This window comes from Heptranchias perlo, chromosome 26 (genome assembly GCF_035084215.1).
Source record: "Heptranchias perlo isolate sHepPer1 chromosome 26, sHepPer1.hap1, whole genome shotgun sequence".
Classification (NCBI taxonomy): Eukaryota; Metazoa; Chordata; class Chondrichthyes; order Hexanchiformes; family Hexanchidae; genus Heptranchias; species Heptranchias perlo.
Window position 1 is genome coordinate 3,407,020 of NC_090350.1, and position 16,153 is coordinate 3,423,172.

At 46.2% G+C, this 16,153-nt stretch overlaps 1 protein-coding gene across 3 annotated transcripts in view; it reads right to left on the bottom strand.

Annotated features, from left to right (window-relative positions):
• The window catches only part of LOC137342483 (nuclear GTPase SLIP-GC-like), a 156,444-nt gene that overhangs the window by 51,664 nt on the left and 88,627 nt on the right, over nucleotides 1-16,153 (bottom strand). For all 3 annotated transcript variants that reach the window (XM_068006372.1, XM_068006374.1, XM_068006373.1), the window contains exons 8-9: nucleotides 8,986-9,180; nucleotides 6,554-6,732 (exon numbers count right to left, since the gene is read on the bottom strand). In XM_068006372.1, coding sequence (XP_067862473.1) covers nucleotides 6,554-6,732; nucleotides 8,986-9,180 — 374 coding nt within the window. The remainder of the gene's footprint in view (nucleotides 1-6,553; nucleotides 6,733-8,985; nucleotides 9,181-16,153) is intronic.

Sequence of the window (16,153 nt, forward strand, 5' to 3'; positions counted from 1 at the left end):
CTAACAAATATCTGCGTTGGTTATGGGTAACTTTATCCTTTACAATGAGAGTTCAGAGTGTGAAAGGCCTTGAACCGCCATGAAAATGAATGAATGTTACCCAGGTGCCAGCAGGCATTCAGCCAACTGAAATTTCCAAGACTGAGATGGATAGATGTGTGTTGGGTCGGGGTAACAAGGGGTATGGAGCAAAGGCGTTTAACAGGCTGGTGCTTTGGTGAAAAACAGATGCTTGGGCAGCTCCCTGGGGTGGATCCTCTCATTTTTAAAAAGGCGCAGTCGGTCATGGCAAAAGCTGGATGTTTGATGTCCACAACAACAGCAACTTGCATATAGAAAAATGTCCAAAGGTGGTTCACAAAGGCGTAAGGAAAAAGATTGGGAGGAGTGACCAAAAGCTTGGTGAAAGAGGTGGGTTCCTGATCAGGTCCCTAATGGATGTGAGGGAGGTGGAGAGGCAGAGAGGTTTAAGGAGGGAATTCCAGAGAGTGAGCCCTAGGCTGCTTAAGTCACAGCTGCCAATGGTGGGGCAAAGGGGAGGTGGGGGGTGTGCATAAGAGACCAGAGTTGGAAGAAAGGAGAGTTCGGGGGAGGAGGGGGTTCTAGAACTCGAGAAGGTTGCAGAGATAGGGAGGAGATAAGGCCTTGGAGAGATTTAAACAGAAGGTTGAGAATTTTAGCTTGATCGGGACCTGGTTCAGGACAAAATATGGGCAGCAGAGTTTTGGATGAGTAGTTAATGCAGAGTGGAGGAAGGAAAATTGGCCAGAAGAGTGTTGCAGTAATGGAGTTGGGAGGGGACAAAGGCATGAGAAGGAAGTCCTCCCCTATTTTGTCTGCAATTGGAATCCGAGGGAGGGACCCGACCATTCAAATACAAGCATCCTATGAGTTTTGGTTGAATATGTGTTTGATTGGCAGCTCTATTTGAATTTAAGGGACAAATTTGCTTTGTTTCAGTTCATTTTGAGAAGAATATCTCAGCCCGTCTTGCTCCAATTGAACAGTTTGTTTGGAGCCATTGCAGCGAGATACTTCAGCCAGTGAGATGTCCATGCAAAGTCAACAATGAACAATTTGTGCCAGGTCCAGTTCATAGTGGAGAGAGAGAAAGGAAGGAAGGAAGGAAGTCTTAAATTTATCTGGTGCCGTCATAGCCTTCAAACATCCCAAAGTGCTTCACAGCCAATGAACTACTCTTTTTGAAATGTCGTCACTGTTATTTTGAAGGCAAAGGACAGTCGATTTGTGCACAGCAGGGGCCCAGCAATGAAATAAATGGTTTTGGTGGTATTGGTTGAGGGAGGAATTTTAGCCAGGACACCTGGAGAATTCCCTGCTCTTCTCTGAAAAAGTGCCCTGGGATCCTGGTTTAACATTTCATTTGAAAGATGGTACCTCAAACAGTGCAACACTCCCTCAGTACTGTGTCAGCCTAGGTTATGGGCAAGAAATTGTTGGAACAATAATGGTGTGTTCATGGCGCTCGTCATTATTAATTCGTAAAAAAACAGCAATTTGTAGTGAAGAAGAGGTCGGCCGTGATTTCCGATTCACCACAAATTTCTCGACGATTTCTCCGCCGTTACCCTGCAAAAAATAAAAAAATTGCACCCTCGCCGTGAGCCTCTCCGTTGAAATCAAGAAGTTGCTGATTTGCGCCGTTAGTGCAAATTAATCTCGCTGCAGCCATTTAGGGCTGGTCATTCATGTCGAAGGACCCTGTTAATGACCTGATTTATGGTCCTGACATGAAACTCAACCTTCGAGGCCCAGAAAGGGAACAAATGGAGTTTCACTCCAGCAGATAGTGAATTGTTCCTAGAGGTTTCAGACTTTTTAAAAAATCTGTCTTTTCAGAAAATAATTTTGGGATACAGTACACGAGTAAGAATGTTTGTACATTTCACACACCTACCCTGCCATTCACTCATTATTAACTCCTCAAGGACCAATGCAACAATTCCCAAACACAGCTGGGAAACAAGGTCCTCTTCTTAATTTATTTTTCTTACTTTTCCTTTCTGTCTTTTTTCTCCCCTCTCTCTCTCTCTTAATCCACTCTCTTTCTTTCCCTTTCTTCCTGTATCTAACTTGACTCTAATTCACCCTATTTCCTTCTCTGTTGTTGTTTCTTTCATTGCTTAAGGAGACAGACCGTTGGGCGAGTCAGTCACGAGGTTCCAGTTGATATCGCTGCTCCGTTATCAATTAGCATTTCCAGCAATTTGCTGCACAATTTTAGAGCGCTCTGAAGGGTTGAGGAAAAAAGTCCAAATCACCTCGCTCTCATGTCTCATGGTGAGACGCGCCATCCCAGCAATTTCTGGCCCTCTGTGCTTATGTCCTGGGCCTTGAACCCACAAACTCCTGACTCAGAGGCGAGAGCACCATAGCGACAGAGCCATGGGTGAGTTTAACACAGCAGATGCAACTATTGGTTATTTTCTACCTTCTAATTAGGCAACAATTGAGTCTGTGACTACAGTAAATCGGCTGGGTGTCACTGTTTCCACTCACCTATTCATTTGCTGGTATTAAAGCTGTTTAGTGATTTTAAGCCACGGTACAGTGAAGTGTTTATTCTATCCCCTCCTGGAGTTGAGGATTACGTGAGGGCACGTGATAGAGCCACTAGCAGAAATACAGGGTAAGGGTTTTCCGTTGGACCCTTGGGCTCACTACAAATTACCTGGATATTATTAGGGGAGGGCAGATGCTGATTTGTAGAGAGCGAGACCCCAGCTGTGGGGTGGTTTGAGACACTGAATCTGAAGAAATTAACTGCAGTAAAAACCCCAAATCATAACATCGTGTCCTGATACACCATTCCTGTCCTCATTAAACAGATACATTGGGCTCAATTTTAAAATGGAGCCGGGAAGGGGGCGGGGGTCAAATTGAGGTTGGGAAACCCATTAGTGTGGGTTTTCCGGATGTCCTTAACAATTTGATGTAAGATGTCTTATATTTTTTTTCTCAGTTTCCTGTCCGACTGACCGGCCTGATTGACAGGCTGGCCTCAGTCGGACGGGAGACCAGTCAGGGAGAGGACGTCTTCAGGTAAGTCCTTGCTTGTATGAATGGGGGGAGGCCGGGTGGGCACGGGGGTCATGGGTGGGATCGAGGGTCAGTCACGGCGGGGCGGGGGGGGGTTGGGGGTCATCGCGGAGTTCCACGATTGTTGAGGGGGAGAATTGGGGGTCGGGGGATCGGAGTGGGGGGGAGGATCGGGGTTGGGGATTGGAGTTGGGGGGAGGATCAGGGTTGGGGGGTCCAAGATCGGGGGGGGGTGGTGGGGAGGTGTCCGTGATTGTTGTGGGGTTGGTGCAGGTCGGCTTGTTGGGCCTGGGGGAAGCACTCCTGCTCCTCTGGGCCCACAAGCTGTGCCTCTCTAGGCACCTACCTGCAGTCTCGGGCCTTCTCGCCTCCTTTCACGAGGCGTAAAACAGAAGGCCTTGGAATCCCGGGGTTCAAATCGGGATGTCCAGAAAAATGGACACCCGAAGCCTCCTTGAAAGGTTTCAAGGCCCGACCCGCCTACTGGGAGTGGGTTGGCTGCCCGCCCCTCTTCCCGCCCTGGTGAAAACTGGAAATGGGTGGGTTGGAGGCAGGTCTGAAATGGTGGCAATTTTCAATGCCCCCAACCCACCCGTTTTTCAATGTTAAATTTGAGCCCATTGTGTACTGATACACCATTCCTGTCCTTATTAAACAGATACATTGGGATAAATTTTAACCCCCAAGAATGGGTGGGACGGGGGCTGGTGGGGAGTAAAAAGACTCTGTTTTCAGAGCGGGACCGCATCCCGGCTCCAACATGCCTACTTCTGGGTTTAACCCAGGCAGGTTTGTATGTCTGTGGAGAACAGACACCAGCAAGTCCCTCTCCCATTGAACACCAGCAGGTTGATGCTTCAGGTACTTGATATTTTGCGTACTGGACAATTAAACGTATCTGTTCAATAAAGACAGAAGTATACTGAACAATTAAAACAAATTCAACCGTACCTGTTCGGTTTCTCATCACTGCCGATTGACGTCGGGTGAAAGGAGGTGGGGAGGGCCGGATCCATGAGGTGGGTGAGGGCCTTTATTGTACTGCTTGTGGGCCCGGAGGAGCAGACCCAACAAGCTCACCTGGCTGACAGGACCCCCGCGATCGGACGACCTCTTACGGCGCCCACCCCCCCCCCAACTGCCGATGGTGGACTACCCCGGATGCTGGACCGCCCCTTCCAATCTCTGTTGTCACCTGGACCCTCTGATATTGTCCATGTCCCCCGATGGTGGGGGGGGGGGGAAGAGAGATCACAGAGAGGGAGGGAGAGATCACGGGGAGGGAGGGAGCGATCACGGGGAGGGAGGGAGCGATCACGGGGAGGGAGGGAGAGATCACGGAGAGGGAGAGAGAGATCACGGGGAGGGAGGGAGAGATCACGGGGAGGGAGAGAGAGATCACGGGGAGGGAGGGAGAGATCACGGGGAGGGAGGGAGAGATCACGGGGAGGGAGGGAGAGATCACGGGGAGGGAGGGAGGGAGGGATCACGGGGAGGGAGGGAGGGATCACGGGGAGGGAGGGAGGGATCACGGGGAGGGAGGGAGAGATCACGGGGAGGGAGGGAGGGATCACGGGGAGGGAGAGAGAGATCACGGGGAGGGAGAGAGAGATCACGGGGAGGGAGGGAGAGATCACGGGGAGGGAGAGAGAGATCACGGGGAGGGAGGGAGAGATCACGGGGAGGGAGGGAGAGATCACGGGGAGGGAGGGAGAGATCACGGGGAGGGAGGGAGAGATCACGGGGAGGGAGGGAGAGATCACGGGGAGGGAGGGAGAGATCACGGGGAGGGAGGGAGGGATCACGGGGAGGGAGGGAGGGATCACGGGGAGGGAGGGAGAGATCACGGGGAGGGAGGGAGAGATCACGGGGAGGGAGGGAGGGATCACGGGGAGGGAGGGAGAGATCACGGGGAGGGAGGGAGGGATCACGGGGAGGGAGGGAGAGATCACGGGGAGGGAGGGAGGGATCACGGGGAGGGAGGGAGAGATCACGGAGAGGGAGGGAGAGATCACGGGGAGGGAGGGAGAGATCACGGGGAGGGAGGGAGGGATCACGGGGAGGGAGGGAGAGATCACGGGGAGGGAGGGAGAGATCACGGGGAGGGAGGGAGAGATTGTGAGGGTGGGGTAGATCGTGGGGAGGGAGAGATTGTGAGGGTGGGGTAGATCGTGGGGAGGGAGAGATCGGGGGAGGAAAGGCCGATCGCGGCAGGTTAGCTTGAGGGGTCGGGGGGAAGCTCTCCTGCTTCTCCTGGCCCACAAGCAGTGCTGGAGAAACACTGACCTTCTGGATCCGGCATCTCCCACCTCCCTTTAGTGGCTGGGAAACCCGGCCCACAGCTGTTAAATTTAAATGGCTCCCAAAATCTGAGGAACGGAGCCTCATTTACATATTACAATCACTGACCCACCTCTCCAGAGCGAGTTGCTCGGACGCTGTGGTTAAACCGGAGGGAGACGCGATCGTGGCGGGTTGGGGTGACGTTTCACATATTTACCCATTTAACTAACCCCCGCCCCCTGACCCTCTCCAGTTAGTCATTGGGGGGAGGGGGGGAAAGTGTTAAAATTCCCTCCAGTTTTTGCCTTTAAAGAGAAAATGTGTACTGATACAATGGCCTCGACATTAACCCCCCCCCCACAACAGGCGGGAGAGGGTCACTGGGAGGGTTAAAAATTAAAGAACAGCGAACGCGTCCACGACCGCTGTGTTCACACCCGTTGCTATTTTCACAGCGGCAGGTCTCATGTCGTGTGAGTGTCCCGCCCTGGAGAGTCAGATACTTCATTAAAATATTTGATTCAAGCTCCCACCGTGCAATTGGGAGCTGGATTTAAATGTAACAGATGCTGGCCTGGATTCCCGGGGTGGGGAAACCCAGCAGTGAGAGGGAGGCGGGAGATCCGGGAGCTGCGGGGGGGGGGCGGGGGGAGTGTTCAGGGCCGGGGGGGGGGGGGGCGGGGGGAGAGGTCAGACTGGGCAGGGTGGGGGGTGGGGGGCTCTGGACAGAGATCGGGCTGAGGGAGGCCGCAGGCTTCCTGGTGAGGCCTGTGGGGAGCGCTCCTGCTGAAAGAGCAGATCTTCAGCTGTTACCTACAGGAGCCGGCAGCTCCCGCCTCCCCGACACATCCCGTTAAATTTAAATCACGACGGCAACGATGTCATCGGGCCGTGACTTTGGAATGTTAATGAGATCCCCGCCTGCCTTTCGTGGGAGCCTCGTCATTGGCCTGATTTCTGTATGTTAACATTTAAAGGGGCAGGAATGGGGTTGGGTTGCTCGATCCTGATATTTTAACCCCCCCCCCCGACCCTCTCCCGGCCATGGGGGGTGGTGGGGGGTTAAAATCGAGGCCACAGTTTCTGACCTTATTAAACGGGGTATCCTCTGACCTACTATGAGCAGCACCACAGGGGGGGAGGCGGGGGCTCCAAGTTAGACGATAAATGTAACAGGAATTTCAGTCCACAGTCACTAAATCAAACAGACCTTATGTATTCACCCGGCTGCAGATCATCTGTCTGTGTGCAGATAAAAGCAATGTCCTGGCATCTTCCTCCATTAGTGGCAGCCTTTATAGTTTCACCAAAAATCTCATCTGCAATTTTTTCATCAATAGCCCTTGAAATCTTCGACACAATCCAGACAGATTTGCAATTTCCCAGATGCTGCAAAACAAAAACAAGAACGGGTGAAACAAGATCAACTGTCAAAATAAATGGTGTCAATGGTACAGCATTGGATCAGAGGGATACAGAATCACCACAGCATCTATCAACGTGATGGGTCGCACAGCATCTATCATAGTATCATAGTGCAGGAGGAGGCCATTCGGCCCATCGTGCCTGTGCCGGCTCTTTGAAAGAGCAATCCAATTAGTCCCATTCCCCAGCTCTTTCCCCACAGCCCTGCAAATTTTTTCCCTTCAAGTATTTATCCAATTCGCTTTTGAAAGTTATTATTGAATCTGCTTCCACCGCCCTTTCAGGCAGTGAATTCCAGATCAGAACAACTCGCTGTGTAAAAAATATTTCCTCATGTCGCCTCTGGTTCTTTTGCCGATCACCTTAAATCTGTGTCCTCTGGTTACCGACCCTTCTGCCACTGGAAACAGTTTCTCCTTATTTACTCTATCAAAACCCTTCATGATTTTGAACACCTCTATCAAATCTCCCCTTAACCTTCTCTGTTCTAAGGAGAACAACCCCAGATTCTCTAGTCTCTCCACCTAACTGAAGTACCTCATCCCTGGTACCATTCTAGTAAATCTTTTCTGCACCCTCTCTAAGGCCTTGACATCTTTCTTAAAATGCAGTGCCCAGAATTGAACACAATACTCCAACTGAGGCCTAACCAGTGTTTTATAAAGGTTTAACATAACTTCCTTGCTTTTATATTAATGAAGCCCAGGATCCCGTATGCTTTTTTAACAGTCTTCTCAACTTGTCCTGCCACCTTCAAAGATTTGTGTATGTGCACCCCCAGGACTGTCCCTTCCGGAACCCCCTTTAAAATTGTACAATTTAGTTTATATTGCCCCTCCTCATTCTTCATCCCAAAATGCATCAATTTACACTTCGCTGTGTTAAATTTCATCTGCCATGTGTCTGCCCATTTCACCAGTCTGTCTCTGTCCTCCTGCAGTCTGTTACTATCCTCCACATTGTTTACTACATTTCCGAGTTTCGTGTCATCTGCAAACTTAGAAATTATGCCCTCTGTACCCAAGTCCAGGTCATTAATATACATCAAAAAGAGCAGTGGTCCTAATACTGACCCCTGGGGGACACTACTGTAAACCTCCCCCCTCACTTCCCTCAGTAACCCAGGATGCGTCCCATCTGGACCAGGTGACTTTTCTACTGCCAATCTTTTAAGGACCTCCTCTTTATCTATTTTTATTCTATCCAATATCACTCCTAGCTCCTCCTTTACTGCTCCAATGGCAGCATCCTCTTTTCCAGTGAAGACCGATGTGAAGTGTTCATTTAGTATCTCAGTCAGGCCCTGTGCCTCCACAAGAAGATCTCACTTTTTGTCCCTAATCGGTCCCACCCTTCCTTTGACTATCCTTTTACTATTTATATGTTTATATAAGACTTCTGGGTTCCCTTTTATGTTAACCGCTAATCTATTCTCAGACTCTCTCTTTGCCCCTCTTATTCCCTTTTTCAGATCTCCTCTGTATTTTCTGTATTCAGCCTGATTCTCTACTGAATGATGAACCTTACACTTGTCATAAGTCTCCTTTTTCTGTTTCATTTTAATCTCTCTATCTTTAGTCATCCAGGGAGCTCTAGCTTTGGATGCCCCTCCTTTCCCCCTTGTAGGGATGTGTCTACTCTGTACCCGAACCATCTCCTCCTTGAAGGCCTCCCATTGTTCAATTACTGTTTTCCCACCAATTTTTGATTCCAATTCCAATCTGTATCACTGTGATGGGTCTCATGGTCCCCGTATCACTGTGATGGGTCTCGCGGTCCCTGTATCACTGTGATGGGTCTCGCGGTCCCTGTATCACTGTGATGGGTCTCACGGTCCCTGTATCACTGTGATGGGTCTCACGGTCTCTGTATCACTGTGATGGGTCTCGCGGTCCCTGTATCACTGTGATGGGTCTCACGGTCCCTGTATCACTGTGATGGGTCTCGCGGTCCCCGTATCACTGTGATGGGTCTCGCGGTCCCCGTATCACTGTGATGGGTCTCGCAGTCCCCGTATCACTGAGATGGGTCTCGCGGTCCCAGTATCACTGTGATGGGTCTCGCGGTCCCTGTATCACTGTGATGGGTCTCGTGATATCTGTATCACTGTGATGGGTCTCGTGATATCTGTATCACTGTGCTGCAAGTGAATTTTGTCGTACTGTGCTCACAGTGTCAGGAACACTGTCGGTGATACTAAATGCAAATCCATCATACCTCTTTCCACATTTGATCCCTTGCTTTGTTGGAGTCTCCTGATCCTGGAAAGTCGATAAGTACTACTCCTTCTGGTAGTATTTTAGAATTGGGGACGTAAACTGTAACTGATTTCACCAATGGCCAGAAAATGTTCTTTGATTGAGAGGACTTGCTCCGAATGTAGGGTTCCAATTTCTCTGTCAGTGCTTGTGCCTATCGAAGAACCATACAAAGAGTCACACACCGAAACAGCATTTCTCAATTACAGGAAAATCATACAGCCCTCCAGCATTGAGCAAATGTCGGGTCCTTGATTGACCTTTCAGCATCCCAGAGATACATTTTAATGACGGATGGGCATTTTGTGAACATTCTGGGAAAGAAGAGAGCAGAAGAGGAGCCTCCTGTACTGGTACCTGTTGTGGAAGACCATAAAGAAATGCCTGACCAAATTAACTTTCTAATACACCTAAACCATAAAGCTGAAAAGCATGATGGATAAGTTGGCCATGTTAGCTGACCAGCTGAATATAATGGAAAGCTTATGTCTTAGTTCCCACCAAAGACACACAGAAGAGCTATTGTCTGCTTATGAGATAACTGTCTGACTAACAGAAATGAATGACCATATAGCCTTGAGACTAGGTACAGACCCACTGATAAGAAAAACTGTTACTAAGGAAACGTGCTTTCCCAGACTTTGTTTAAAGAATCACGAGGCAGTCATGAGGAACCAGAGGGTGGGTTCCCTATTTTGATTGACTAACCACTTGAACCAATAAAGAATGTACATGTACGCCCATATTCTATGATAGACAGACATTACTAATTAAACTGTATAAATATTCACTGTCTTCCTATGTACAGTGAAGAGGTTGTTCTAACCATTGTTTAGACACCCTTCCCTTGAGCTCAAGTTTCTTTTAATTAAAATTCTTACTTGTCTGAAAATAAGTGTTTGGAGTTAGTGCATTGTGTATAATAGGTAATTAAGTCTTCGACAGTTTCTTGGAGGTCCCACCGAGATCGCTTATGATCCCCGGTAAGTACGGACACAAGTTGTCTGTACGAACCCAGACACACAGCGATTGATAAGTATATGCATTAACTGACGTGACTAATTCTTCTGTTTGCCTTTTGGAATTGGAAGGCGATCATAGGAAATGTGTTTCGTGTAGACAAGGAGAAAAAAAAGGGGAAAGAAAAGAAAAAGAGAGAGACGCGCGACAGATTACTCGATATTGTCAGCTGCGGTGTTGTAGTAACGGGCTGAGAGAGAGCAATAACGGAGTAGATCTGTGATACCGGTGATACTAGAGTGACGTTGAGGTTGCTGTAAGGACCAACAGACAGTCAGCTGCTAGTGAAAAAAAAGACAAAGAGGTGCCAGGAAAAGAGAAAAAAAAAGGTAACCAGGTTACAGACTTGTTTAAAAAATTCTTAGTGTGAAGTTGTAATTTGGACAAGCGCAGACTAGATGTTGCGTAATTCGGAAAAGTGTGAAATTACAAGTCTGTAGTGGCGACAAACGCAGACTGGTGTGGATGTCGCGGATTCGGAAAAGTGTGAAATTCTGGTTTACCTAAATTAAGTGTTTAGATAGAAACACTAATAGTGTTCCCCTTCTCAAAAGGAGAAGCACTTAAAAAAAAAGTAGTGTTCCCCCTTCTCAAAAGGAGAAGCACTTAAAAGAAGCAGTGTTCCCCCTTCTCAAAAGGAGAAGCACTGATAGGAAACAGTGTTCACCCTGCTCAAGGGGAGAAGCACTTTTGAAAAAAAACATCTTGCGTAAGTCAGCTGATTCAACTAAGTGCAGACGTTTCTCTCACGCACCTAGCCTGAGCTGGTTATTAAGGCCAGGACCCTAAAGTAGGTGTAGAGAACACATGACGTCTTGTCTGATCAGCTGAATTATCAAGTGCGGATGGGAGACCGTTATATCGTTGTGTAGTACATTGTAGCGATTGTAAATAGAATCCCTCCAAAGGGAACACCTGCTGCTTACATGTACAGAAACTTTGGGAAAGAAACAACTGACGAGTTGATAGTTTGGTCCAAATGGACCAGGACTAAGAAATATCCCTTTCCTGAAGACGGTACATTTAATATGGATAGAGCTAAGTGATTAGAAAAATGTTTGAAAGACAGAGACCCGAAAAAGAAAGGTTCTTTTGTTTCAGTGTACTGTCTCTTTAAAAAGCCTGTCCTTATTGTGAGTGTTTTCTATCGGTGTTGTGGGCCATGCCCCCTTCTTACTGCGTCTTACGTGTTTTCTTCTTTTGTGTAATGTATCTGTTTTGTATTGTGATTAATTCTGATATTGCTGAATTAAAATTGGAGTTATTGAGGTTAAGTGACCTATTAAATTCTGGTTCTTATAAAATGTGAGCATGTCAAATTCCAGACATGGGATCTTCACACAAAAAAAGAATTGGCATTTTGAATTTTTATCTTATGATTGGCTGTGGTTAAAAAAAAAGGGTTAAAAAATAACGGGACAGATATAAAAAAAAGCGATCTGGTATCGCCGTGATAGGAAAAGTCGGAAAGCTGGAACAGCTCGGAGAGTTGGTTAAAATCATACCCCCTAAAAGTATGTGAAAAAAAGAGTGAATTGGACAGCAAGTTGTGGAGCTTGCGGAGCGGTGTGAGGGTTGGGGGAGCCTGGACAGGAGTTGGCCACAGCAGTCTGGAGGTGCTGGACTGGCTGTGGGCTGAAGTGGCTGAGATGTTGTTTCCCGGTATGAATTTTTTTTAAAAAAAGAATTTATGTGAAAATTACGTTGACGTATGCTGAGAACGCTGCGTGAATCTGATATCTGGCTCCGTCGTTTTGTTACTGAACAAAAAAAGTTAACCCCTTCCAAGGATACCGACATCTGATTTCAATTCACCGAGACAAAATGAGGTTTAATTGTAAATGAAAAGATAAAGTGCAGATTTAAAGAATTACAAGTTACAGTTGCAGGATGATCTCTGGTTATAAATTAATTTGATCTTCAAAGCATTTTTGAGCTATTGTGATTGATTCTTCCTCTACCCCTTAAGGTTTTTTAAAAAAAGGACGGCGATAATGATCATATTGGATTTTAATTGTCGTCTGAAGGATAAGATTAGGGAAAAGGCTGTTTGCAAAGCTAAAGCAGAGTCTGAAAAGAAAGTAAAGAAGCTGCAAGCAAACAAGTTGGTTAATAAGAAACATTGGAGAAAACACTATGATTAAAATAAATCTCAAAAATAGTGTGCAAATTATAAAGTGTAAAGCAATCCACAAATGTGAGAACAAAAAATCAGTCAAACCTGTGTGAAGAGAAATTTTGAAGGTGGAATGTGGAAACTTAATCTCAGAGGGAGAAGTATCAAATTACTGCTACCACGAGAGCCAGTTAATGTTAACCCCTTCCATCCCAAGAAGCCAGACTGTCATGCCAAGAGCAGTTCAAACAGATAGAAATGATCCAGTCGGTTGAGAACTGTCTGAGGCTTGCCCAGAACACAGGTGAACGTGAGGTAACAATTGGTATAGGTTATATTATTAAAATTGACCCAATTACTCGGAAATGCCAAAGGCTACAATTGACTGAGATATAAGTTTCCACACAGACAATGCTACAGTGAAAAAAAAAATTGATAAGAAAGGAATGTAAAACAAATCGTATGAAGAGAAAGCATAGGTTGGACAATTGGAAGTCCATTACTTGAGCTATGTACTGACACAGGGTACTAAACGCCTATCAGTTTTACCCCGCCACAGTATGATAAGGAAGTTCGACAAGTTCTGGGGCTATTCAATTTTATTTGAAACTATTCACGAAACTAGTTCCAATACATGATCTGACCAAAGAGGGGAAGACCTGCCCTGACAAATTATATAACTCGCATTGAGAATGCTAAGAAAACTCAACAATTATATCAACACCTCCTAACTCAAGTGTTAAAACAAAGCGCGACATGGAATGGAGGTGGACATCGTAAAAGAGATAGACAAATATGGAAACGTAAAGATCTGTGATAAGTGATATAGCAACTGCCTTTAATACGGGTGCCTCAGTTGTTAACACCATTGATTTGGCAACATTAGATCAGAGGGTCAGAGATTTAGGGTCTCGCATTAAGGATATATTTAAAAATAAATGAAAATACAGATAAGGAATTGTCTGAGGATCAAATGCTGACCATACATTTGCAAAGGATAGCTACAGTGCTAGAAACACATGCCCAAACCATTAATAAATTAATAAAAGAGGAATATAACGTATCTTAGCAGGCGGCTGCTAATGACATCTGCAGTACATATGGTAACTGGATTGTGGAACAGACACAAGAGAACCTAGCCCAGATACAGGCAGGGGAAGTGCCCTTATGAATAATGAATCAACAAACCGAGGGTGAAGCTGACCTGTGGGCATGATGGAGGTGGTACCTCCAAGCGGCTGTTAGCAAACAAGAACATCACCCCTTGCCAATTCAGGGCAATGGTGCGGGTGTACCCCACTCAAGTGGAGTGTAAACCTGACGGAGGAGGGCTCCTAGGATTGGTACTAGTAATACTGGTGATGGCGCCCGAAACCCAGGGACGAGAGGTGTACCAAGTACAGAATATTGGGGTAGTGAAGGACGGAATGCACAAATCCCATCACAATATGTTACCATATGCTGAAAAAAAATTAAAGGGAATTTGGCTGGAACAAAATTAAAGGGATGTGTTACCTGACATGCTGTCACTGTATGTCCACATAGTGTTGGACACAGCCCAGAAGCACAGTGTGGGTTTAACAATACCGGTACCAATCAGGATATTAACTGTACCATGGAGGCCCTAGGGGCGGATCTAAAACCCACTCAAGTGGCATATGCCGGAGAGGGCGAATACTGTGTTACAACTAATTTGAAAACGTTTAAATATGCCAATCTAACTTGTGATATTTTAAGTCCAGAGCTCTGCTTCATTCCTGAAGTCCCGGTTCGGATTGGACCTGAGGAACTGGTAGAGATACACCGGCATAACCTCACCACCGTACAAGTTTCTGAGGATGTCAAAAAGGACTTAAAAGAATATCACTACTCATTTGGGTATCTGACACCCCTGTTGCCTGAATACTTGAAAGCATTGCGAATGGAGATACGCCTCTCCCAGAAGGTTTATTATAACCTACAACAGGACAATAAAAATATTAAGCATGACATTGACCAAATTAAAGTCACCACTTGGTGAGATGAATTTGGGACTGAATATACAGATCCATCCTCAGATTAGATTAATTTCATATGTATTAGTCGTAGTGCAGTTTGTTGCAATATGATTCTTGGTTTTCATGGCATGTAATAAATGTAAGCAGAGGATGAAGGGTTTGGCAAAGATAGTAAAACAGAGCCTGGGTGAGAATGTCCCCATTGTCTCTGTGATTTCAACTAAGAACACATCTTAATGGTACCGGAAGCAGCACCCGCTGGGGTAAGGTGCATGTAAAAGGGAAGACAATCATAGTTTGATAAGATTATCAGATGCTCTGCCTCTCTTCCACCCGGACTGGTGGCCAACACGAAGGGAACCTGGTTAAGATGAGGTACAGCATCTAACAGGATATTATAGGGATAAAAATTTGGATTAAGGGAAAAAAAGGGGTGGGTCCCAATCTCGAGTTCAAAGGTCAGGCGTAGTAGTTGATTAATTAACCCATAAATCCCCATACAAGGACCCCGGCCGTGGCGTACCAGAAAAAAAACTGACTGATTAATTAAACTGTTATAAGAGACTGTTGCAGCATGGCATGTCCTAAACTTTTAAATCATATGAGAATAATTGGCTCGGCATGCCTGATCGTGTGGGTGGGAACTGGCATAAAACCTGCTACAATCCCTGCTGCAAGTAGACTCAATCGTGTTTCAAGGGAACTGCATGTCAATATTTTTTATACATGTCATATATGTATGCAAAGCGTCAAGGTATCTCTAGTTGCTGGGTGTGCTCACATATCCCAATTCAATCCAAGGGAGGCATTCCACTCAGACCATTCCCCCTAACTTCCCAAGAAATAGCAGAGTGGGTAATAAATCAAATTGAAATTAATGGGAACAGAATGCGAGATAGTGGCTGGATGAGTGCGAGGACAAATAAGACAATGTTTGTGAGAAAGCAATGGAAGGAGTACACAATCACAACAAAATGTGAAACCAAATTTCGGGGGTGGTACCAACCTAATTACGATTGGACCCATAAACCTCCTTTTCTAATCCTTACAAATACACCAAGAACTAATGGAGCAGTATGTGTGAATAAGAATTCAGTAGGGGGTGATGTAATGGGATGGAGTAATTGCACTCAGTATATAAATATGACAGAAACCAGCATCAGTAGTGCCATCAGATGGAAGCCTTGCACAGGTAGCCAAATTTACATAGATGGAATAAACGTAAAGAATTCCCCTGCAGTTACTGCGTATAATGAAACCTACTTTATTTGTGGCCACAAGGCAGACCCATGGTTGCCTAGAAAATGGACCGGATCATGTTACTTGGGATATGTGATCCCATATGTCCGACACTCATCATCCCTGCCTCAATATCCTGCTGGGCAACGAGTAAAGAGGGTAATTACTGAGGCCGACCGATTCTGGGCCATTGCTTTCCCTAGTGAGCATGGCCACCAGAGAAATTATTAAATTAGCCAAAATCTGGGAAATAGTTGCTAATGATACGGCAGAAGCCTTAAAGGAAATAAGCGCAGAAATGATATCCATTCGTACGGTCACCTTACAAAACCGTATGGCCCTTGATTACCTGTTGGCAGAGAAAGGAGGAACATGCGCACTAATTGGATCTGAATATTGTACCTACATACCTGATAGTTCAGAGAATATTACTGATTTGGCCGATCACATTCAAAGGGAAGTTGAGAAATTCAAGCAGCCCCCTTCATTCACTCTTTGGGGCTGGGCAACAGGATGGCTGGGTTCTATTGGGACTTCTCTAGTTAAGGGACTAGTCATATTTGTTGTTATAATTCTTATAGCCTATTGCTTTGTCAAATGCTGCTGTGTTATGATGTCCAATCTGGGTACACATATAGCGCCCACAAATTTGATGGTGCAAGTAGGGGTGACACAGGATGAGGTGCAGGAGGAGTTTGAACGTCTGGGTGGAATAATGCTCTATTAGAGTATTGTCCTTTTATATATATATATAT